This window comes from Myotis lucifugus, unplaced genomic scaffold, assembly GCF_000147115.1.
Source record: "Myotis lucifugus unplaced genomic scaffold, Myoluc2.0 scaffold_202, whole genome shotgun sequence".
Taxonomy (NCBI): Eukaryota; Metazoa; Chordata; class Mammalia; order Chiroptera; family Vespertilionidae; genus Myotis; species Myotis lucifugus.
In genome coordinates, this window is record NW_005871250.1 from 2,086,057 (window position 1) to 2,112,501 (window position 26,445).

At 39.7% G+C, this 26,445-nt stretch overlaps 1 protein-coding gene across 2 annotated transcripts in view; it reads left to right on the forward strand.

The window, feature by feature from the left end:
* JAKMIP2 (janus kinase and microtubule interacting protein 2) overlaps positions 1-26,445 on the forward strand; it is a 123,687-nt gene that overhangs the window by 77,582 nt on the left and 19,660 nt on the right. Inside the window, exons 3-14 of one of the 2 annotated variants that reach the window (XM_006097452.3) lie at positions 4,232-4,729; positions 8,324-8,533; positions 10,818-10,916; positions 12,307-12,453; positions 13,127-13,267; positions 16,274-16,330; positions 17,234-17,353; positions 18,741-18,869; positions 21,632-21,715; positions 22,382-22,444; positions 25,000-25,098; positions 26,263-26,361. In XM_006097452.3, the coding sequence (XP_006097514.1) occupies positions 4,232-4,729; positions 8,324-8,533; positions 10,818-10,916; positions 12,307-12,453; positions 13,127-13,267; positions 16,274-16,330; positions 17,234-17,353; positions 18,741-18,869; positions 21,632-21,715; positions 22,382-22,444; positions 25,000-25,098; positions 26,263-26,361 (1,746 nt within the window). The remainder of the gene's footprint in view (positions 1-4,231; positions 4,730-8,323; positions 8,534-10,817; positions 10,917-12,306; positions 12,454-13,126; positions 13,268-16,273; positions 16,331-17,233; positions 17,354-18,740; positions 18,870-21,631; positions 21,716-22,381; positions 22,445-24,999; positions 25,099-26,262; positions 26,362-26,445) is intronic. The other variant, XM_006097453.3, reaches the window with a different exon arrangement.

The window sequence follows — 26,445 nt, forward strand, 5'->3', positions numbered from 1 at the left end:
ATTGATGTTTCTCTCTCTGTCTTTCCCTCTCTCTTCCACTCTCCCTAAAAATCAATGAAAAAATATCCTCGGGTGAAGAGTAACAAAAAAAAAAAGCAAAAAAAAAGGCCAGTGTTTGTATTTGCTTTTATTTTCAAGCTAGAATACACAGGAGTGGGCGAAAGTAGGTTAAATTACCAGCCTATATGATAAATCATAAGTAAGAATTTAAAATAACAACAATAATAAGATAAATAATTCAATAATTAATAAATAATAATACAAGAATAAACTGTGTTTCTCCTACTCACAACTGTAAACCTACTTTTGCCAACCCTGTATTTTTCTTGTACCTGTAATTTCATGTTTTTATTATTCATCTCTACAGTCTACACATGAAAGATTGGTGTTTATAATTAGAAATGAATTGCAAAGTGATACAATCTAATGTATCTACAGAGAATTTGACATAAGTCATTTTAGATTATAAGTATCCCCTCTTATATCCAATAATAATGCCTTGCATTTCATAGTACTTTATAGACCAAGCCACTTTCCTATGTCTTATCTAATTTAACCCTAAAAATAACCATTTCATAGGTATTCTTCAGTATAGTAAAAGATCCTCAGAAGGATAAAGCAACTTTCTTAGAGACAGCAGGTGGTGGAATTGAAATGCAAACCCAGAATTCCTTACCCTTTGTCCATTTTACTATAATTTTCCATTATTCTAGGAACAATTGCTAAAATTTCCTTTAGTAACGTGTTACCAGACAGCCCTCATGGTCATGATGTTATTTCAAATGCCTAATGTAAAAACATCCTGCTGAAATGAAAGATGATTGGTTTCCTATTATTTGAGCTAAACTTAACATTCTCAAGGGCCTAGATGGAAATCAGTGAAAAACTAAGACCCCTTTTCAAAGAGATTCCTTTTCCATGTAAAAGAAGAATTAGCACACTTTTTCTGTAAAGGCCAAATAGTAAATGCCTTAAATTTTGTGGGTAGTCTCTAAGACTACTCAACTCTACTGTAGCCTGAAAGCAGCCGCAGGCAACTTGTAAATGAATAGGCATGGCTATGTTCCAATAAAACTTTATTCACAAAAAACAAGGGGCAGGAGAGATTTGGTCCATTTGGCTATAGTTTGCCCACTTGTGAGCTAGAAGATCTCCACTTCAGTTCATTCTTAAAAAATGGGGAGGAAATTTTAGGTTGGTCTTATTGGAGGACTGAGAGAAACATCAAGCAGAGGGCAAGTAGGAATTCTTATCTATTAGGGCTGTTTCTGTTTCATTCTTATTTTATATAGGGAAGGGATGGATGAGGGGCTGCTCTGGGTAACCCTAGAAACCTGTGTTCTCTAAACTATATACAGGGTATATTATTCTTGCTTCTGATTAGATGGCTAGCCAAGGAGACATATTGGTATACATTCTTTATTCCCACACACTCTTTGGCTTCTTCTTATGTGCTGCCTGGCAGCTACTGTGTAGACAAAGATGAACAGGCTCATTGGCAGCCTTCTAGGAGCTTCCAATCTGGGTAGGGTAGGGGAGGCTGTGGTGAAAACAGACAAGTGCACAAAAAAGCATAGCATAAATAAAAATTTGGACAGGAGAAGTAAGAAGGTATTAACAAAGTACACTGAGCCCTGGCCAATGTGGCTCAGTTGGTTGAGCATTATCCCATGTACCAAAAGGTCCTCCGTTTGATTCCTAGTCCGGGTACATGCCCCGGTTGCTTGATCCTCAGGGGCATGCAGGAGGCAGCCTATTGATGTTTCTCTCTCATATCAATGTTTCTCTCCCTCTCCTCCTCCTCCTCTCGCTTCCCCTCTCTCTAAAATCTTTTTTTAAAAAGTGCATTGAGAAGACAAAGGCAGGAGAAATGAGCTTTGTCCTGGGTGATCATGGGTAGCATGACCACAGAGGCTGGGCCATGTGAATAAGAGGATCCCTGAAGGAGGGAAAGGCAAGACAGGAAGAGGAAACTGTAGGCACATTGGTACAGAAAGGCAGGGCATGTGCTGAAAATAGCGTACCCCTTGTACCTGGAGAGGAAGACGCCAGAGCTAGAAGCCTAACCAAATCTTCTGAGAGCCCCAAGGGCGGGGCTAAGTGTTGGGAGCTTATTCCACAGTGTAAAGGAGCTCTGGTGACTTCTGAGCAGATACATAAGTCAGACCAGAACTAGGCTTTACTCAGAGAGAATCCCCAGCAGTGTGGGGAAAGCTGGGCTCATTCAATGAACCTCCAGGAACCCTAGAGCAGGCTGTCTGAGAGAAATATAACGCAAGCCACAATGCCAACCATATATGTGATTTTAAAATTTCTTGTAACCAAAATTTCAAAAGTGAAAAGAATTAGTTTTTTAATTTAACCTATTTTGCCCCAAATGTTAAAATTTTGATATGTAATCAATATAAAAATTGTTCATGAAATATTTTTTTACCTCACACTAAGTTTTCAAAACCCAGTTTGTATTTTGCACTTAGACCAAGTCTTACTGCAGACTTGCGATGTTCCAAGTGCTCAGGGTGGCTAGTGGCCACCACACTGGACTCCTGCTCTAGAGCATCTGAGATAAGAGGCATCCGGGAAGGGACCCTGGTCTAAGCTGGAGGTGAGATCGAAGGACAGTCGTTTGAGGATGCCTGGCTGCTAATTTCGCTGAGTCTCCATGTGCCCTGAGTTCTTTTAGAATAACCAACATGGGAATAATTTCTTTGCCTTTAAAATATAATGTTCATATAACCCATGGACACAGACAATGGGGTGGTGAGGTCCGGAGGAGAGCGGATGGGAGCAGGCTGGAAGAACATAGATATAATGTTCACAAAATGTCATGTGGACTTAGAAAATTCTGCTCTAGTTAAAGGTAGGTAAACTGTGAAGGTAAGTTAATCTCAGGCTCCTTACTGAATGATTTACGTTACCATTCAGTAAGGAGTTTGAATCTTAACATTTTCCAGCTGAAAAGCCTCTTAACAATTATTTTATGACACCTTCCAATTCTACAAATGGCAGAGACTCACTATCACTCAACTAGATAGTACTCCTGAGGCTGCCTGATTCTCCCCCTTTTCCAGGTTACGGTGTGTGTGTGTGTGTGTGTGTGTATGTGTGTGTGTGTGTGTATGTGTGTGTGTGTGTGCGCCTGCCCATGCACACAGCAGAGACAAAAAGGAACAAAGACAGGCAGCAGAGATGAGGTGGGGGAAAAGGATGGTAGAACAGGAGCCATGAGGCTTTTTCAAGCTGCAAATGCCATCACTCCACTCGGATCCACTGAATCAGAGCCGGATTCACAGCCAGATGAAGGCAGTGCCATTGCTAATCTATGAGGAGACCTATATTATTTATTACCATTGGAAATTTAACAAAACACAGATTTTTAAAAATCAGAATACCTGAAAGGTGAAAAGATGAAAAGAAATACTTTATTAAACTACTTGGAGAGTTGGCTTAGGCGGGAGGAAGAGAGGGAAGTAACAGTGGGGATAGAGAGGGGTGCAGAGAGACATCGATGGAGTTTTTTGCCTGGTGTGTGCATATGAAGTTTGGGGTGGAACCAAGTAGCTAAATAAGAGGGGAGGTGGAGGTTATATCACTTGTCTTCATTGTTTCCTTTCCCCTTAGTAGCAGCATCTTCTCTTTCAAAGAATAAAGAAACATGGGAAATATGTCATAATATTACTTTAGGCACCATTTATTAGTCTGATCATAATGAGCTATGAACTATCGTGAGTCACCGACACTGATCAGTCGCACCTAGCCAGGGATGCGTAGTCTAAAAAGCTCTCTGGTGTTCCGTTTTGAACTCCTCTCTGTGGAGGTGAAACCATTGTAGTACCGCTTCCTGATTTCCCTGTGCAGGCCCCTCGCCTGGGGATTTGTTCCAATGCACGTTCCAATGCGTAGATCTGGGATGGAGCCCCAGGTTCAGCGTTTCTGACAGGCTTCTGGGTGATGCCCGTGCTACTTGCCTGCAGACCACACACCAAATATATAGAAAGGCCCCAGCACATCAGATATTTGTCTGAACACAGTAACAAAAGCATCCTTGGATATTTGCTCCTTTTACACACTGTATCCCCAGCTTTAAAGCTTGTGGTCCCCTTCCCTCCCCGCACACCCTGGCCTGGAATTTGCAAAGAGCTAAGAGATCACAGGGCCCTCATCTGTAAATCCTCAGAGCACACCTTTCCTTCGAGGCGCATCTCTTATCCTTTCGCCTTTCCGCCTTTAGGTATCGAAGCTGGAAAGAGAGAAGACTCAAGAAGTCAAGAGGATCCGGGAGCTGGAGCAGCGCAAGCACACCGTCCTGGTGACCGAGCTCAAAGCCAAGCTCCACGAGGAGAAGATGAAGGAGCTGCAGGCCGTGCGGGAGAGCCTCATCAAGCAGCACGAGCAGGAGATGGCGAGGACAGTGAAGGTGCGGGACGGGGAGATCCAGAGGCTCAAGTCGGCGCTGTGTGCCCTCCGGGACGGCAGCAGCGACAAAGTAAGGACAGCGCTCACCATGGAGGCCCGGGAGGAGGCCCGGAAACTGTTCGATGCGGAGCGCATTAAGCTCCTACAGGAAATTGCGGACCTGAAAACGGCCAAGAAGCAGGTGGACGAGGCCCTCAGCAACATGATCCAAGCGGACAAAATCAAGGCCGGGGACCTGAGGAGTGAGCATCAGTCCCACCAGGAAGCCATCTCGAAGATCAAGTGGGAGTCCGAGCGGGATATCCGGAGGCTGGTTAGTAACTCAGTGCAGAGCCGTTCTCTTTCCGGGGGGCCAGGGAGCAAGGGTTTGCTTTATCGGGTGTTTCTTTTGAGTGGATTGTCAACAGTGCCCACCTTTTGTCCCGTGTTCTCTCCAAAATACAGGATCGGTCGATAAGCAGGTAGGTAGTAGACAGACAGACAGACACAGTCAAAAGTGTAAAAGATTTTGGGTCACCTTTCTCATAAAAACTGGATTCTTCCAGCCCAGTACACATGGAAAATATCTATTGAATGACTCATGTTTTCTTGGGTGTCTATGAAAATATTCTAAATTATGAACGCTTCCAAAATCAGCCTGCTGTCATGTGCTTCCCATTTGTGAAAATGTTCACAGGGTAAGGAGAGTTTCTATGGCTCTCAAGACGTCTCAAACAAGGCAGCCGCTGGGGACATCCCGAGTGACTCACCAGTCTTCTCTCTAGGAACTATGCCTGAAAGGAGTAGGTAGAGCTATAAAATTCCCAGTCCTGTTTAAAATCGATTTCCTCCCAAATGAGCAGGGGTCACTATAATTTTTAAATTGGATGTCATTCCTAAGTAGCTTATTCCTAAGTTTGCTATTACCAAGTTTAAAGACCTACTTCAACCCCTATAGAGTTCGGTCTTTCTTTTTAATATGTATGACCAAAGCCATTGGTCTCTCAATATGTCAAAAAAACAAAACAAATATCATTATTGTGTGAAAGCTATACTATCCTAGGGTGACTTTGTCTAATATTTTAGAAGATACATTCACATGCATATACTCGGAATGTTTAGCATTAGTTATATCTTATCAAATTAAACATTACCTGTTAGAATGTACTTTATACTTCTCTCAGAACAATACTTTCTTGGGAAAAATTATACTTTCCCTCTTGTGTCTCCTAATTCTAAGCAATTCTTTCCTAAGAATTCTAATTATGTTCCTTGGATGGTATCTTGAGGATTTCAATTTGAAGTAAAATGTGCTTACCATAGAACATTTAAAAAAAAACTAAACATGTAATTTTCTTTGTACTGCAATACATTGTGACTGTAAAATGTTGCCTTTGCTACACTTTTTGAATTCTTGACCTGCAATTCATTCTATTGCACTGGTTGACAAAGGAAACCAAACACAGTGTAGAAATATGGGTCTCTGCTCTGCCTTTGATTTTTGAAACAACAGTGGCTGATGATAAAGAATCAGACCCGTGAACTCTGGAGTCAGCAGGTAGGTAAATGGAAAGGAAGCTTTACACGAAATATTTTTGTTTGTTGATGGTTTTCAGTGTTAAATCTACAAGTACATGTTGATGTGTTGTTTTCTCTATGATGTTTCTTTCACCAGCACACTGATGATGTGAATCCCTCTTAATAACTGTAAAATCTAAGCTACCTGAAGAGTCATTCAAAAATTGGGTATAAACCGAATAACATGGTAAACTTTTTCAATCATACAGATGCACTTTTCATTTTTATCTTCTTCTTATCCCATTCCTGTCCTCACCCCCAGCTCCATTTTTGGAACTGGAAGGGAGAGAAATGGGAGTAATTCTATATATATATTATATATTATATATATAATTCTATATCATATATATATGCAAATGAATCCCAACTAAGAATGGAACTATGGAAAATTCTGGTGTTCAGAGACCACAGTCCATTCTTATAACTATTGTACAATATAGAATTATATATATATAAATTTCCATCCCAACTAAGAATGGAACTATGGAAAATTCTGGTGTTCAGAGACCACAGTCCATTCTTATAACTATTGTACAACACAGCCTTCACACACTAATTACGGAATATCCTGCAGGAAACCACTTGGGGAAATGCTGGAAATAATCTTGGAGTCAGTCTAGCATAGACTCTAATAGAGTGGCTCTAAAGTCAGAAGACTGAATGTAAAATCAGGCCTCACCAATTAGCCACATGACTCTAACCACATTAACTCTTTGGTACACAGTCATCATCTCTAAAATGGTGATAGCCGAACCTACATCAAAGGATTGTTAATAAAATGAGATAAGGTATGTAAAGCTCTGCGTTTAGTGCCTTGAATGTGGTAAAAGATCAATACTTTTTGGTTGTGATGGTGGTGATGATGAGGATGATGATATGAGTGGTAATGGGGTACTTTCCCAGCAAATTGGGTATGATACATCAGAACCAACTAGGAGTATGCATATCTGGAACTGTGGTAAACTGTAAATAACACCATAGATGACAGGTCTGACAAATGAATGTGCTACTCAGTAAAGAATAACATTGCAGTCAATCTTCTACAAGGAGATAGAAACAAAGACCATGCTTTTATTTCCAAATTAACAGGACAGTTCAATTTCTCACCAAGCTACCAGTCGATATCACAGGATCATCTGGTAACTTGGAATTTAGCACAATGGCCACCCAAAATCAATCTAAAAGCCATCATGTGTCTTTGAAGCAATAGCTCACAGATATTTACATATGGGAAATACGTGACTATATAACACAGTTTCTGTCCCCTCCCCCCCCTTTTTTTTGGTCTGAGGAGCAAAGAAAGATTTATATAAAGTGATTTGTTATTATAAGGAGATATCTAAAAAGAAGAGTATAATGGTATAATGTTGCTTGTATTAAATGTCTTTTCTCTATCTCCATTTTGAATATTCACACTGGATATAATGAAATGAGGAGAAAGGTTTCACTCGATAGCTATGCTTTCTTCAAAATTTATTTACAGAAATTCACTTCACTTGCCCTCATCCAGGCCTGGCAAAAACATTCAGTCCAATGAAACTCTGAACAATTGGTATCAAATGTTTATAGGCCTTTAGTTGAGAAATATTTCTGAGGCCATGCGCAGACTTAGCAGAAATGAGAGTGAGGATCAATAAGTATATCTCACAGGAGTAGGAGAGAAAGAAGTGCTAATAAAACCAGGTACTTTCCATCCCTATTCTTGTTCCAACCATGGCTTTCTGACAGGAAGGGTAACATGGTTGCTAAGAATTGGCTGCTCTGAAACATGGATAGGAATGGAAAGAGCTAGACAACATGAACCACGGAAGGACCTCACTGCAGATTCACAGCCTGGATGCAAACATACTGGCCTGTGGAAATGACTAGGCTCCTAGGAAGTCTGTAGCTTCTCCAGTTACAAATGACCTACTCCTAGTGGCTACTGCTATTTGAACTGAACTCAAAGGTTATTCCCCCAGAGAGGAGTTGACATCCAAAATTGTTCTGGGAAACCCTGTAGTGGAATATTTAGGATCTGTCTTTATGAACACTAATGATCCATTTTCAAGTGAGCCTTTTCTTTCCATATTCAACCAACCCAAACTATTTCAAACAATATATAGACTCAAAGCATCTACACAGAACATACTAGAGAGAGAGAGAGAAAAAGACTCTCTTTGATACCTAACTAGCCTAGGATAGTCCTTCATTACACAGCATTGCCTTATTCATGAATCCAATACACTAGTCGTACTCATGACTTAGTTCTACAGCAATCAGTGGAAATCAGTTCAACTCAAAGCTGTTGTAAAAATGCATTTCTTTACAGCATGGTTAAATAAAATGTCCTGGGTGTCATTTAATTCAGATGGATGAAATCAAAGCCAAGGACAGGATCATCTTTTCCCTGGAGAAGGAACTGGAGACTCAGACAGGCTATGTACAGAAACTCCAGCTGCAGAAGGAGGCTCTGGATGAGCAGCTCTTTCTGGTCAAGGAAGCTGAGTGCAACATGAGCAGCCCGAAACGAGAAATTCCGGGGAGAGCAGGCGATGGCTCCGAGCACTGCAGCAGTCCTGTAAGTCTGTTCAAGTTGAAGTTACCAACACAGGAGTCATCTTTTATTTAGCTCCCAAGTTTTACTTTTCACTTAAGCTCTGTTCCTGTTTACTACAAAGAAATCAATTCCATCTCCTACTATAAAACCAGCGAGTACCTTGGGAACACGGTTTTCTAAACTCCTAGACAACAAAGTGGTATACACTGCATTAGCAGATCACAAGAGAATTACAGATCTTTTAAAACCCTTCATAGAATTTTTCTGGCCATCAATATCTGTTCAAACTCCAGCCTGTTATAAAGAATCATAAATTAGATGAAAATGCTTTGCCTCGTGCCAAGACTGGTAATTTTCCCTCGTGTGAACAATTGGGTTGGAAATTGGTAAAGACGGTTATCATCTACAGGGTCAAAATGTGTCACTAGAAAAGGCTAAAGCATTTATATCATCCTCTGAGCGCTTCTAGTCTGATTGAACTTGCCACTTATTTCTGTGGATGTTCGTCATTTTTATATGAGACACTATTTTCAGCTGTGCAGCAATAGAAATCAGCTTGTATGTAATTGACGTTCATACCTTATACCTTTCAAATTATTTAGCTGCTAAAAAGATGCAAGTGAATTATTTAGGAACAGAGACAGGTTCCAAAGTAGTACTTAGAACCAAGTAATGAATAATTTATGAATTGGTATTCAGGATATCTATACCCCAGTAGGTGGTGAAAAAGATTGCCGAACTTGGATTTAGCAGATGTCAGCTTTTGTTCTCTCATTGACACCTGCATGGAAGGTAGCATAATTAGCAAGAGAATGGGCTCTAGAGTCAGACCTTTTAGTTCAAATCCTGGATCTGCCCTTTACAATGTGACCTTAGTAGAGTTTCTTCATCTGTAAAAGAGAGGCAATAGTGGTATCCATAGGCTGGTCTGAGGTTTAGAAGACGTGATAATGTAAAATGTTGAACACAGTATCTGGCACATGGTTAGCATTTAATACATATTGGGTAGCCCTGACCGGTTTGGCCCCGTGGATAGAGCATCGGCCTGCAGACTCAAGGGTCCCAGGTTCGATTCCGGTCAAGGGCATGTACCTTGGTTGCGGGCACATACCCAGTAGGGAGTGTGCAGGAGGCAGCTGATTGATGTTTCTTTCTCATCAATGTTTCTCTCTATCCCTCTCCCTTCCTCTCTGTAAAAAATCAATAAAATATATAAAAAAAATACATATTGGGTATTGATTTATCGATACTAGCCATGAGCTCTTGAATAAGTTAGACCTGCCTGAATCTTACCTGTTCTGCTGAATCCTCTAGGATACTGTGAATCTGGGGATATAGTGAGTGTGAAACTGCCTTGTTAACAATACAGCACTATCAAAATGTAAGACAATAATGGCATTGCAAGAGTATGATGTTAATGGTCCTATGGACTCTAGAGAATAGAATTAAGCCATGACTGCTGTGTGTAAGCTGACCCATGACAATTATGTCAGTTAGGAAGCCAGTTGCCCTGAGCAAAATATACCAGCAATGGCTATCCTATATTCTGTGTCCTTCTATGCATGAAGGTCATGCACCAACCTTCTCCTCAGACCTTCTTCTCCAGGAATATGCAGGAATTTATAAACCCCATTTCTACCTGATACTCTATCCCCTCTTTGGCTAAGTTTATTTTTTTAATTTCTTTTTTTATTGATTTCAGAAAGGAAGGGAGAGAAAGAAATAGAAACATCAATGATAACAGAGAATCATTGATCAGCTGCCTCCTGCAGGCCCCACACTGGGGATCAAGCCCGCAAACCCGGCATGTGCCCATACCGGAAATCGAACAGTGACCTACTCAGTCATAGGTCAACACTCAACCACTGAGCCAGGCTAGCCGAGCTCTTTGGTTAAGTTTCATAGCAGGATACTGTCTAAGCCATGGGAAGCAATGTCTAGCCACAACAGAAGAATGCTCTTTGAACCTCATACAATCACAACATGACGGTCGTCTCATAGCTCACAGATTTAATAAGCTGATCAGACATCTACCTCTCCCTCTGCCAGGAGTCAGAGCTCCAGGGAGTAGCTGCCAAATAAAAGTCATCTGCAGTTTCAACTAGGCTTGGTCTTAAACCCAAGTGGTAAATATTGGGGGTTCAAAATGGGTAAATATTTGCTCTTCTCTGAATAAGAGAACATTTTACTCTCACCTCGTAAGCCAGATGAAAGGACGTAAACCTATTACTATTATAAACTGTATTCCAAAATTTTGTGAATAGTGTTCTTGGCAAATTACCCATTTTAACTTTCATGTGTGTAGGATTTGCGGAGAAATCAAAAGAGAATAGCTGAATTGAATGCCACTATAAGAAAATTAGAAGACAGGAATACCTTGCTTGGAGATGAACGAAATGAATTGGTGAGTTCTCGTCAGCATGTTTTATTTTGGGTTAAGCATTATGTGATAGAAGTAAATATGATGTTATGGATGTATAACAATAGAGAAAAACCCACAAATAATAAAGGTAAACTCAATAAATATGCCCAAAGTGATAGACCCATGTGACTCCATCCAGATGAGTAAGTGGAAGATTACCAGTGTCTCAGACCTCTGCTTCTTGTGACTCCTTCTGAAGTTACCCACTACACTGACTTCTATTATGAGATATAAATTCAGCTATGGCCTTTGACATAAGATGGGAGTTTTCAAAGGGCGTTTGGGACTGAGTTGGGGGATATTGCTTTAGAATCACAAGAGCTTTTTAACGTATTCGTAGGTAGCTAAGTCTCCTATCGCAGCAATTCCCCAAATGGTAGGTTCTCCTAAACAAGAGTGAGCACTTTAAACAGCCTTTCAGCTATTTCTGATACACCCCTCCCCGTTCCTTATTTTGGTACCCCCGCCCCTAATGCATACTCCCATTCAGAGCCATTAGCGCGAAGTGAATGAAGTAATCAGGAGAACTTTGACACGGAAATATATGATATATAGGGTGACCATAAAATCTGTCATCCAAATGGGAGTTTTGAGAGGAAAAGGGGAGACTGTTCATGATTACCCTATGTCAACATTTACGAACTTAAACCAGTATTTCTCAACTAGAGGCGATTTGGACAACATCTGGAGACATTTTTGGTTGTCACAACTGGGAGGGAACTACTGGCATCTCGTGGGCAGAGCCAGGGATGCTGCTAAACATCCCATAATACACAGAACAGCTGGTCACAACAAAAGTAAAATCTGGCCCCAAATGTCTAGAGTGCAGAGGTTGAGAAACCCTGCCTTAGACTAAAGGGGCCAACCAGAGTATGGTCACAGTTTATTGGTGGCTAGGTAATAGCACAACCGTACTTCACCAAGGCTTGGTGAGAATTGGTTGTTCTTAAACACAAATATCAATAGAGTTTCAGAAATAGGTTTCGTTTGTTTTGTTTTACTCAATAAAGCTGTCCTAAAAATAAACAGCTTTAGTGTGAGTCAGGAGACTTGGCAAGATCCCTGATGGAGAGAATGGGCTTCAGGGACAACCACGCTGGGATTCGGGCCCTGATTGTACTACTTAGTGATTGTGTGTGTGATTCTTCCAGCCAATGAGGCCCAGGGCGGTGTGAGCAGGGTGGGCTGGGGCTGAGCAGAGCGGGGTACCTGGGCTGGAGGAGTCTAGGGGAACAGGAGTGCGATTCCTCTTCCTGAACGTTTCCAAAAACAGAATCTCGGCAGCACCTCCTTTAAAGGCATAGACTGTTGGAAGGTTCTGAAGAATGTGACGAAATGCCATTCAAGGAAACTGTAACTTGTGTCTTCTCAGTTAAAGCGCGTGCGGGAAACCGAAAAGCAGTGTAAACCTCTCCTGGAAAGGAACAAGTGCCTCGCCAAGAGAAACGACGAGCTGATGCTGTCCCTGCAACGCATGGAGGAGAAACTGAAAGCCGTTACCAAGGAAAACTCCGAAATGGTGGGTGTCCCAGACGCTGTAAAACCGCAGCGTCCTTGCTCAGCTCACCCAGTCACCTGACTTACTGCTCTCTTGAAGCTTTGTTTTTTAAATACAATGCTATTTATGAAAGCTCAGATTTTTCCCTTTGTAAGCAAGGAATCTTTAAGGGGGAAAAAAAGCAAAAGTTGGTTGCTGACTCTGGGTTTTATAGAGTTTCTAAATCTGCAGAACAGTAGGAGTGCTTCCAGGAATCTGCACACGCTCTGCAAAAGGTCTGAAACAGAGAAGCAAAGTTTCAACAGAGCTCCTCAGCCAGACACCTCCTTCCAAGAATTTCACGAATGTGCCCTTCACAGAACTGTACAGTGGTACCCTCCTCTTCGAAGAGCTTTCACGATAGTGGGGGGATAGATGCCATCTTTTGTATTATGTATGGATAAGTCATATGCCAATGCATTCCTTCACAGGCGTTCACTACAGCGATCGAGATCTCCAGACCTTGCCAATGATTTTGACTTATTATAGCAGCTAAAGTGTACCTGAGAGTTTTAGTTGGCATGTGTGTGTATTGAAGCTGGGAAATTTTAAATTTAGCTGGAGCCTCATAAAGTTTCTATAGATGTTTTATGTTAATCACTAACATTTGGGATTTTTAAAGTCTTCACCTGTACATTCCTCTTTTCCAATCCAGAGAGAAAAAATAACAACCCATCCACCCTTGAAAAAATTAAAATCTCTGAATGACCTCGATCAAGCTAATGAAGAACAAGAGACAGAGTTTCTCAAACTTCAGGTCATTGAGCAGCAGAACATTATTGATGAGCTCACCAGGGTAGGTCTCAATCAATCTGTGAACCCTAAGCTGTTCCCAAGGATAAGTAGCCAAGGCACCACCATACACTGGGAGCACTTAATAATTTTGGATTAGCCCCAAAAGCCTGAGTTCATATGTTTAATATGTAAATAGGTTCAAGAGACTCTATTCCAAAAATGCTTTATATTGTTGAACTGTTTTATACCTTTTCAATTATAATCTGATTATCAGTAATTATAATAAACTAGAGGCCTGGTGCATGAATTCATACACCAGTGGAGTCCCTCGGCCTGGCTTGCAGGATTGGGCCAAAACCGGCTATCTGACATCACCCAAGGGGTCCCTGATTGTGAGAGGGTGCAGGCCAGGCTGAGGGACCCCACCGGTGCACGATCAGGACCAGGGAAGGATGCGGGAGGTTGGCCATCCAGGGAGAGCTCTAGGGTGTGTGTGGCCCATCTTGCTCAGTCCTGATCAGCCAGACCCCAGCAGCAAGCTAACCTACAGGTCAGTGCATCTGCCCCCTAGTGGTCAGTGCATGTCATAGCGAGCAGTTGAGCAGCCTTAGCATATCATTAGCATATTACGCTTTGATTGGTTGAACGGCCGACTGGACAACCAGACACTTAGCATATTAGGCTTTTATTATATAGGATTAATTTGTTAACTAATCTGGTAACACAAATAATAGCTGCAAACTTTCAAATGCTTTATACTGTGAGTGGGTAGGTCATGTGGGTATATCTTATAATTGCCTCCAGTAAGATTCTGAGACTTACAGGTTAAATATTTCACCTACAATAATAACAGGACTATATGCTTCTTGTTTCCCAACTTCTAATTCAGTATCTAGCACATAGTTGCAGTTTAATAAATATTTGTTGAACAGTCACGTCATAAGTAGTGACAGAGCTGAGATTGCAGCCCAGATCTTCTGACCATGACTCCAGTACCTGGTGAAGCAGGTAGAGCAAGTATTACTCCCATTTGCATCTGGTTAAAGTCCATGTTAACAACAGCTGTGGATCAAGGCTTTTAATGCCTTTGGGTTGCCTCTCTGCCTCTCTGTCTTTATGTTGTGAATGACACCTCTGGTCACTCTCACTTCAGGACCAAGCCAAGGCCCTGAGGAGCTAGTGAGGGGGGTTAGGCAATAGTCTCCTAATAGAGTGAGCAAGGTGATTTAGAGCCCGGGGAAGAAAAGATTATAACTTTTGTATATAGTTACTTGTGGTTTACCCTTTTAAAATGTTCTATGCTGAGTATATGTTGTAATGCATATACTCTATTAGGAGAGTGATCTAAGCATACATTTTTTAAAGTTTCAGATATATTGAAGTTGCATGACCAAAATATTTTTACATATAAAAGTGAGAAATCAGAAAGGTTAACACCAATGACTTAAACCAGCTTATTTATCAAACATGGCCTTCTGAAATGCTATGCCTCTCCCTTCACTTCCATACTGTTCATAAATTTCACAGGCTCACTAGTCTAGGGATTTGTTTGGTTTTAAGTATCCTGAGTTTAAGCTAAAAGTTTCTTATAGAATTTGGACACATTGAGGCATGTCAAGCAGACTCTCAGGAAGACATAAGTGCCCCTTACTTCATCTACTTTTGAATTTGTACAGTAAATACCTGAAGTACTTAGTACAGCGGTTCTCAACCTGTGGGTCGCGACCACTTTGGGGGTCGAATGACCCTTTCACAGGGCTCGCCTAAAACCATCAGAAAACACATATATAATTACATATTGTTTACAGTAGCAAAATTACAGTTATGAAGTAGCAATGAAAATAATTTTATGGTTGGGGGTCACCACAACATGAGGAACTGTATTAAAGGGTCGCGGCATTAGGAAGGTTGAGAACCACTGACTTAGTAGATGAACACCAAATTCCCAGGATATCTCTATTCACAAGAATGAATCAAGAAATCATTATTTCTAGATATGCTTTCATTTCCCCGAAAATTCCAATGAGAACTCCCCCCCCCACACCCTCACCCCTCAGAAGCCACTAGATCAGTGATTTTTAACCAGTGTGCTGCAAGAACTTTTGAAACATGCAATACCTGACTAGGGACACTGATTTGTTCTCTCTAAGGTTGTCAAATAAAAATATGACAACAACCAACACAATAATAGCTATCCGGTGTGAATGAATCAAAATTATACCTATTTTTTTGTCTTATCGGCAAAAAATATATTTTTTAGTGCCAGATAATTTTAGTAATTAGTTTATATATGCCATGAGATGAATAAGGTTGAAAATCACTGCACTAGATGATTTCAGCCAAGACACTGTTCCCATCTCCAGAGGCTGCTGGTGAGAACAAGGATCCAAAAATAGTCAAAGGTAGTTTTCTATGCCTGTCAAGTGATTGAAAGAAAGAATAAGGCCTTCCTTTGTTGTGAAATGGTATTTTTTCAACATTTAAATTGAAAGTAATTTTGGGTTTGAGAAAACTGCAGCATTGTGCTTTGGGAGAATATGAGTAACTATTTTCAGAGCTATTTGATCTTGAGTATAAAACAAAGGATTCTGATTAGAAACACAGTACGCTTCCTCATTGTGAGGCTCTCAGATTTACATAGATTATTAGGACAAGTTGTAGAATGTCCTTACTTTGAAAATATTTAAGCATCAAACCCAAAAGTTGCTAAAATTTGCACAACATAATTTTTTACCCCCAGGGAGAGGGAGAGAGGGATAGAAGCATCAATGATGAGAGAGAATCATGGATTGGCTGCCTCCCACATGCCCCCCACTGGGGGTCAAGCTTACAACCCAGGCATGTGCCCTGACTAGGAATAAAACCGGGACCTCCTGGTTGATGGTTTGTTGCTCAACCACTGAGCCACACCAGCCTGGCAATATAATCTTATCTTAAATAGAAATATGTAATGTCTCTGGGAAAAACAACCCTGTCTTTGCAAAGCAAAACAAAACAAACAACAACAAAACCTATAAGGAAAAATGTACCAATTCAAGGTCTGAAAAGTCCTTGGTCTGTTTTCCAGGACCGAGAAAAGCTCATCCGCAGAAGAAAGCATAGAAGAAGTTCCAAGCCAATTAAGGTAATGAGGAAACTAGGTTAGCAGGCTCTGCCATGGCCAGAGAAGTGAGGCTTGCCAAGGAATCTTCCTGCAAAGATGTGATAAGTCAGGTGTCCCGAGAAGTTCAAACCATGGGCTTTATTTACTAAAAGAAAGACTCTCCTCTTGACAGTTTTCAGTCCAAAAAATTTTAACCTGAAAAGGTTTGCTTTACTATGACCTTCTCTGAGTTAGGAAGCCACAAGGCTTGACATAGAAAGGGTTATCTGACAAGTTGGAGAGAGTCACACTCCAGGAACGTACAAGTGACACATAGGATGGGGTGTCTCTCACTGAATATTAGCATCTGAAACCTACCCTATAACTGATTAATGTATTTTCGTTATTTACTTGCACAATATTATGGGTAATGATAGTCCCAATTCACCAATATCTGTGTAACCTCTTATTAAATAGTAAAATCACAAAGTCTTATTGTTTAATTTGTCTATTTGTTTGATTTTTGTTTTTATTGGGGACATCGTTTCATTTGGTTATGGAATTAGGTGGTAAGACTTCAGATTTGATAATCCTCTTCACAGAGATGCCTGGCCTTTCAGAGTCCCTTGATAGTTTTAAATACTGAAAGGAGTAAGTGACATAAACTCATCATGGTATAAAATGTACTGTAAAAGAGGATACGATGTTTCTATGAAGAGAGCCAATATTAGTGAGTTTCCCCAAAAATATCAGAAATTGAATAATATGGGACAAACATGCATTGGAATTATTATGGTCGTATCCATATTTTCATTTCATAAGGAAGCAGTAAAGGATCCATGTCTTTTATAATCATTTGCACGTATGCCAGTTAACAGTGCTTTAATAATGTGTCAACTTTTCCCACTTTTATCTGTCAGTAAATATGTACTTTCCCTCCATTAGAGGCCTGTTTTGGACCCATTTATTGGTTATGATGATGACTCCATGGACTCAGAGACATCATCCATGGCCTCATTCAGAACAGACCGAACACCAGCTACTCCCGATGATGACTTAGATGAAGTAAGCCTTTCTCTAGTCTTTGGTGATAATGTCACCAAATCTTTATTTTGTGGGGGGGAAAAAGCATTTCACATCTGTATCTCCTTTTTGAACAGCACAAAATGATTTCATAATAGTGAAATAAGACTTCAGACCAATTTTGAGACCACACTTGATTTTGATAACTCTTAGAAAATAGTTCATTTGTGTCATGTAGCCCTTTTACACGATTCTCTAAAGTTCAGCTCTGTAACTTGAAGACTTCTTTCAAAATAAAAGTTACAGTCCCCGAATTCTTCAGCGAGGGAACCTGTGAATCAAGGGTCAAGCTTGTAGATATAATCTAAGACACTGTTAAGCAGTGTGCACTGTCAACCACCTTCATCAGAACCATCTAAGGAGTTCAATTACAATGAAAACACCTGGGCCCTACCACACAACTCCTGACCCAGGATCTATAGGGTGGAACCCCAAAATCTGCATTTTTCACAGAACTCCCTGGTGATTGTATTGTGCTCTGAAGCTTGAGACCTTAAGCTGTAAAACTATGTTTTTCATAATTTATCTGGGGAAGAAGTTGTTGGATATGAATGTATTGAAAACAAGTGAGACTAAAATTATGAATACCATTTTCTCAAATTTGGACCCATAGTCAGGGTACACATTCTTCTCATTTGGATCCAAAATTGACTGCAACCCAAGCCCAAAGAGGTAATAATTAGAAATGTATAAACAAATGCTTCTCTTGTTAAAATAAATAGTAAAGCATTTCTGTGGTATCCATCTTGAAAGTATTACAGTATTTTTTTAAATTTTATTTTTCAATTTCAATTTAATTTTTTCAGTTTACTTTCAATATTATTTTGTATTGGTTTCAGGCGTACAGCATAGTGGTTAGACAACAATATGCTTTACAAAGTGTCCCCCTGATATTTCCAGTACCCACCTGGCACCATACATAGTTATTACAATATTATTCACTATATTCCCTACGCTGTACTTTAAATCCCCGTGACTATTTTGTAACCACCAATTTGTAGTTCTTAATCCCTTCACCTTTTGACCCAGCCCCCAACACCCTCTCCTAAAATACTACAGTATTTTTGTCCATCCACATACTTTAGAATTAAGAATAAGTCACACAGAATTCAAAATCAAACAAACCTTTAACTTCTGAACTTATGTGCATATATGCATAGCACATGAACAGACAATAGTGCAGGGAAGGCCCAGGGAGGGGGCAGGATTGAGGTGGATGTGTCAATGGGGGAGGGGGGGGACATCTGTAATACTTTAAACAATAAAGATAATTTTTTTAAAGTAGACAGAGGTTAATATTTCACATTGGACACAGGACCTGAACTTAGCATAATTATTTTTTGGCCTTTTTTATTTTTTCTACCTCAAGAGTTTAGCAGCTGAAGAATCTGAGCTACGATTTCGACAACTAACAAAAGAATACCAGGCCCTCCAAAGAGCATATGCCCTCCTGCAGGAGCAGACTGGAGGCATCATCGACGCTGAAAGGGAGGCCAAGGTTAGTGTGTGTCTCGGAGAATGCTCGGAACTGGCTTTTTACGCAGCCCTGGCAGCATCAAAGAATCACGGACATAAAAATATCAATAGGGTAGCTTTCCCTGTGCCCTTCGCTCCTCTGCGGCTTTTGAACTGTTGTATCTTTTATGTCAACAAGCCTTGGATCTAGAGACATTAGAACCAGCCTGGGTCGATGCTTTTGTTTCTTTTAGATACTTGAGTATCTTGCTGTTTGAAAACTTAACATTTTCAAAACTAGACAATATTGAATGTTGATAATTCATTTTTTCAGTTTCTTGTTTGGGGAAAAAAAATCACTTTTATCTTTCAATGGTTAGCCAGTTTCTTTCCTTAGTTAGTAAGTACACAGCATTACATCAGCAGCCTCCCGAGAATTTCCACTGCCAATATCTCACTTAACCCTTGTGACAGCTCCCAAAGGCAGGTATTTTATCAAAGAGGAATTTGAGGCTGAGAGAGGTTCATTGAATTGCCCAGGATCACACAGGTAATAAATGGGAAACTGAGATTCTAACTCAAGTCTTACTGGATCAGATGTTCCTTCCATTTTTTTACAACTGCCTTTCATAAGCCTATTTCAAAAATATATAAATAAACACACACAATACTAACATTTAACACTTATTTAGTGCTTGCTGTGTTCCAGGCATTGTGCTGAGCACTTTATATACATTTATATCATGTAATCCTAAAATAGCCCTATGCATTAAATGCTTTTGTTACTTTCTTTTTATAGGAGTGGAAATAATATCTTAGAAAGACTTAAAGGTAGCTTAGCGCAATTAAAATGAGAATATGTAGCTTAGATTACAGCTAGGATATGAACCTAGTCTTTCTGAGTTCAGAGTTAGAACCACCATGCCATAACTGCCCCAGAGATTAATTAGCAAGGGAGCAAAAAGGAGTGTGATCTCCCAGTGGTTTTATCCTCCTTCCTATTTACAGGTCTAGAGCAGGGGTGGGGAACCTTTTTTCTGCCAAGGGCCCATTTGGATATTTATAACATAATTTGTGGACCTTAGAAATTAGCCTGCTATATATCTGGTCAAACATTTAATGAACTCACCCCTAATGCCTTGGCAGGGCTAAACCACGGGCCTTATATGTCCTGTGGGCTGGACGTTCCCCTCCCTTGGTCTAGAGCAGCCGTGGTCAAACTACGGCCTGCGGGCCGGATCCGGCCCGTTTGAAATGAATAAAACTAAAAAGAAAAAAGATCGTACCCTTTTATGGAATGATGTTTACTTTGAATTTATATTAGTTCACACAAACACTCCATCCATGCTTTTGTTCCAGCCCTCCGGTCCAGTTTAAGAACCCATTGTGGCCCTCGAGTCAAAAAGTTTGCCCACCCCTGGTCTAGAGAGTATGCTAAGGAGTGTTGTAGGACCTACTGTTAGTTGTTTAGTGGAAAGGATAGATATTATAGTTATATATTTTTAAGTGGTGACATATATACATATATACATGCACATATATATGAGTAAACATGTTTACAAAAAAAGCAATCATCAGAAAGGGGTGTATGTGTGCACCTTCATATTTATGTCCTATAACTATAATAGTTGTGGTTTTCATTATCAGCATTTATTAAGCATTCTTACCAACAAGTATTGCCAATTAGAATAATAGCATATGCCTTGTGTTTTGGAGAGCTGGTCATATAGAAATTAGTTGTTTTACTCTTACCTCACTTTCCCATCTAAATAAAAGTTTAGCTTTATCTCTGGCTATTAGAATAAAATAAAAAAACACTTAACATGCAAAGCAAAACAGTCTAAAATGAATCAAGATGTTGGAAAAAGAGCAACACAGTAAATTCAAAGAAGTAGAAATGAAAAAATAGACAATGTAATATAGATGAAATATCAATGAAAACAAAAGATAAAAAATTATTTCGATGCAAGAAAAAAATTAGAGTACACTCAATACCCATTCAAAGTTAAAATAATTCTTAGCAAAATTAAGCTTGGCATTTTTTAACCTGATAAAGATAAATATAATACTTAACAGTCCAAATAAATATTCTCCTCACAATAAGGAATAAAGAAAGGATACCTACCATTCCTGACTTTATTCACTTTTGTAACAAAGAATTTATGCAGATCATAAGAGAAGAGAAAAATATATGTATGTTCAGAAAGAACAAAACCTAATTTTTGCAGAAAATAGAATCATAAACAGAGAAAATACAAGAGTAAGAATAAATTACTACAGTAAATGAAGTAGGGTTATTCCTTACAAGATCAGTGTTCAAAACTATTAATATACACAACACTTGACATATACACGGACACATACATACATAAATACTTGGATTTGGATTTAGATTTAGGTCACAAAGTTGGCTCTGAATGAATGGAAAGATTTTGGAGAGGCAAAATGGGAGAAGGCTTTTCAAATGAGAGCAAGCTGGAGAGTCACAAAGCATATTTAGGAGACGGGAGATCACCAGCAGGTAAGGGGTGGACTGTGGTGTTCCTGAACAGTGGGAAAAGATTGGAAATATAACGGGAAATCTCAAATCCCAAACTAAAGAGCTTGAATTTTAACCCAATGGCAAAAAGAGCCACTGAAAGTTTTAAGCAAGAATTTAGATCACAAAAATAGTTTTAAGGGATTCTTTGGTCATAGAATGTCCTTCTTTTTTTCCTTGTTGAGTTCTAATCAAGGAAGATGAGGGGAAGAAAAATATTGAGCTACCATTTTACTTACTGAGTTCTGGATTTTTGATTTCACTAGGCTCAAGAACAGCTCCAAGCAGAGGTGCTAAGGTATAAAGCCAAAATTGAAGATCTGGAAGCGACTCTGGCTCAGAAAGGGCAGGTAGGCATTCGGTTGCTGGCCATTCGATCTGACCTTCCTTTAGATCACCCTTGTGCATGGGCCACACCCAGGACACGGCTTGGCTCTCCACAGTGACCTTTCTCAAATGTGTCAGAATGTTCAGCGCTATGTTTCTGTCCCTGGTGTTTTTCTGGCCAGAGCGTGAACCCAGCTACAACAGCGAATGAGGTTGGGCAAGAGGGAGAATGCCAGAGGAAGAGAAGCCCTGTACCGATAGCCTAGAGTGGTCACACACTGCTAAGACAAGGACCCACCCCTGCAGCTGCATTCGTTGCCTCTACGCTACATTTATGGTTCTGCATTTTAATGTTTTCCATCCATATGTATCTAGCCTGTGTGCATTCTGACCCTTGTCACTCTTTGCCTGTGTGGTCACTTCTGAGTCCCCAAAAGGCTGATCCTGGATTATTCAGACTGAAAAAGGTAGAGGTAGTGAGTGACGATGAAAAGGGGGTTCAATTTTCCTGGCAGCTTTGGCCCCAGAGTCTCTGAATAAGGAGCTGGCAGGGGTGGGTGTCATTGACCAGTGGTTGGCAGGCAAACAAACTGGGTGAAAAGAAGACGGCTCTGGCAAAGTGGTTTGACAACACGGGCTCTTTCGTGCCACTCTGAAATGCTGACTGCGCGATATTCTTTGTCAAACAGGATTCACACTGGGTAGAAGATAAACAACTTTTCATTAAGAGAAACCAGGAGCTTTTAGAAAAGGTATGTTGGGCGCAATACCCTAGTGGGGCAGAGGAGACAATGATGAGAGATCCAGGAGCAGCAGGGGTCCTCTCAGGAGTGGCACAGGGGCCAGGGGAAGGGGCGGCTTCTCGGTGCTGTATTCTCCTCTGCTGTGTGCTCGACTGCATCCCTGTCACCGCCATCACCATCAGTGGAGTGGCACGTGTGCATGGCTCTGTGCTGGGCATTGCGCCAACGCAAAAGGATGTGATCCCTGACACCTATTGATGTGTTAACCATATATATATATATATACTGTATATATGCTGTACATACATATATATATATATATATACACACCCACACGTGCACACATCCTATGTGGTTGTCCATCTATAAAAAGCACACTATGAATAGGACTTGTTATTTTGTGCAAGGAAGTGACAGGTTATGACTCCAAGTCCATGCTGCAACCTATCACAGACAGTTTTCACTTTTAGTCTCTTTTGCTCAACTTGGCTGTTAATTTTAATAAAAGAACTTTTGAAAAGATTCCTCCAAAGCACAAAAGTTCATGTCCAGGATTTTGTTCAACAAATCAAGATGCAAAAGCTACTTTAGTCCCAGATGATGGGTTATTTTGATTTGAGGCAATGAAATATAACAGATCATTTTAAGTTCAAAGGTGGCTTTTCCTTTGGTATTTACTTTCCAGGAATATAATTTTTAAATTGCAACATAATCCTTTATATTTTTCTTGACAAAAATAGAATTTGAAAGCCCATTGGAATAAGGGAAATAATTCTGTAGGTCTACCCAAAATAATATAGAAATTATCTTAGAATAATTTCTGCCAATATTTCCTAGCTTTGACAAGTAATAGAAATTAACCACAAAGAAAGGAAAGAAGATACTAGTACTTGTCCTCCTTCCCCTCTGGCCTGGCAAAGTTAGGACATCCTATCTCACCTTCTGCATGATTAGAGACAGGGCTGATAGATACAAAGTAGGTGGGTATTTCAGGACTGAGAACTCATACCCTCAGAAAGGTTAAGGGTCCCTACAAAGAAACCTTATTAGACATTGGCTCTGGTCTGAGAATTACAACCTACAAACCAGTTATCTACTTGCTAGCACTAAACACCAGAATCAGGAATTTCCCCAAATATCCCATCTCTAGTCCCAATCCAAGATGCTAGAAAGTAGAATATTTTTGTGATCTAAGTCAACTTCTGAAAACTTTCAAAAATTTACTTGACCACAACAATCTAGTGTAAAAATCTTGAATTGACTTGAATTAATGTCACACAGCTCACTATTTTCCCATCTTTATTTCCCTCTAATTTTTGTATATCATGAGGCTATGAGTAAAAGAGGATTTTAGCAGTCTCAGAAATGCCCAGTAATATGTGCTATTACATCTCTTTATCATCTAAAAAATAATTCCCATTATGTCTTCTGTCTGATTTCATTTGGTCTTGATTTCTTTGGGCTAAAAGCAGAATGTTGAGCTCAGATTTTTAAAAGTGAAACAAAACTGAAACAACAATAAAGCAAAGCATCCTACTTCAAGTATGTATACTTGGGAAAGTAAAATTCATCCTATGCTGAAAAGCCCCTGTTTTTTTATATTTCTAAATTTAAGGTTTTAAATAATTACTGAGAAATGTCTACCCACATAGCTAATACCAGAGGCAGCCCATAACCCTTTGCAGATCATGAAATTTGTTGATTCCTTGTAGACATGGACCCTGTCTATAGGGTGAGGCATGTTCATACACAACCAACTTAATTCCATGCTTCATCAGGTTTTACTAGAAGTCCTATAGGACAGCCCTATAGGAAAACAGAGGAGGAGTTATTATTTCTGGATGGGTAGACATGGAAGCTCTTAGGGTAGGAAATGTTAGAGCTTGATGTTCCAGGAAGTGTAGAATTTCCTCACCTAGAAAAGAAGTGGGGGGACCCCTCTTAGGCAGACAGATGAGCAAAGGTAACTCCTGAAGTAGTCAGTCCATGGAGTAGATCTGGTTTCTAGATTCTAGTGTGTATGTGTTCATGTGAGTGTGTGAATGTGTTGAGATGAGAGTGATAACATTTAAAACTGGAAAGCTACCTGGTAACCAGAATATCAAGGTTTTTAAATACCATACTGAGAAGTTTGGCTTAACTCTGAAGGTAATTGGAATTCAGCAAAGTTTGTATATGATCAGAGATGTTTTTTAAAAATTACTTTCCCGACAACTTGTAAGTCCAGAAATAAGAGGTGTAAGATTCCATTATTTACCCCATTCAGTCTACTTCTGGGATCCCCAGCAAGGCCATAATAAGTACCCTCAGATTCACTACTCACAGGGTCTCTAGACTTTATCTCAATGAATGGAGGTGTCCTCCGGCGTTTTCCTCTATGACCTGAAAAACTCAACCGAAGGATAACTGGAAGGAAAGCCAAAGACTTGCCATAGTCACATCTACTTGGGATTTTTTTTTCATGGTCTAGATGGTTTATTCACTGAGTAAATGAATGCTATCTATGCTTGCTTCGCAAAGTTGTATTGGCAATGCTCTCCTAACTTGAGGATTTACTTTATTAGATAGAAAAGCAGGAGGCAGAAAATCACCGCTTACAACAGGAACTGCAGGATGCCAGAGACCAGAATGAACTGCTGGAGTTTCGAAACCTAGAGCTAGAAGTAAGGAAATGATGATCATAGTGATGATAATAATCATAATAGCTAACACACATGGAGCACGTGCTATGTGTGAGGTGCTGAATTAAGCATTTCAGCTGCATACTCTCATTGGACCTCACAGCCACAATCCAGGTTTTATAGATGAGGGAAGTGAGGTTGAATCCATCGCCCAAGTCCTGTGATTAGTGAGTGGTAAAGCATTGATGCAATTCAGGATGTCTATCTAGATACTGTATTTTTTCAACACTATTAATGCCTTGATGAACAAGACTAATGAATAGACTTTAAATAATTTAAAGAAGCAATTTCAAACTTCATCAGTGATTCATTGCTTTTAAACAATCATTTCCATCCTTCATTTAATTCTGACTTGAAAAAAGTCACCTTAAAACTTATATTTCAAAGTGTATTATATGCAAAATTATTTTATCATTAGACATTTGAATTTTTCAGTCAACTTTTTTAGTCTATAATGCATTTATGCCAAAAGCTAAGAAGCAAGGTAACTTGTTTTGAGAAATACTTTGGTTAATCTAACCAAATTTCAGAATTGTGTTTTTGTTTTTTAAGTAAAACCTATCAATCAAATAAGATTTTGATTGTATCATGCAGAATCTGGCTTAGGATCTGGTTGAATGTATGTTGAAATGTAAAGGATAAGAAACATTCTTATTTAATTTCTCTTATTCTGCCAACAATTTCTTCTTGAGGTCCTTTCAAATTAGGTCTGGATAGAGTTAGTAGTCAGTATGCTTCAATGAAAAAGAGTTGTATTTGGTAGCCCATATACAGCACATTATTCATAAAGCTTGAGTGGATTGAATATGCAAAAGTCTGTTAGCTGCCATAAAACTTCATGGTCAAAAGATAACTCTTTGTGATGCCTAAAAGCTCTAAATATTCAGATAGTTTGAATTGCAACCCCACTTCCCACATTTCCCTGATCAAAAAAATTTGCAAGATTGGATGACACCATCTATAAATTCCCTTCCATACCTTTGTTGACTAATCAGTCATTTCCATTAAATTTAAGCATGAACATCTTGAGTTCTTTTTTTTCCAAATGTCATATTGATACACTGCTGAAATAGCAGACAACTGGTTTAGTGTTTAATCAGTTGTTGCTTTTTTTTAATGCCCATATATTCTCCACTGTATTTCAAGGAAAGAGAGAGACGGTCCCCTCCATTTAATCTACAAATTCACCCATTCTCAGATGGTGTGAGTGCTCTCCAGATCTACTGTATGAAAGAAGGTGTCAAGGTAGGCAGATATTTGATGTTTTATGTTTGTAAGAAAGTGGAAAAACTGGGAATTGGAAAAGGGGAGGTTGCTCATGACTTTCGT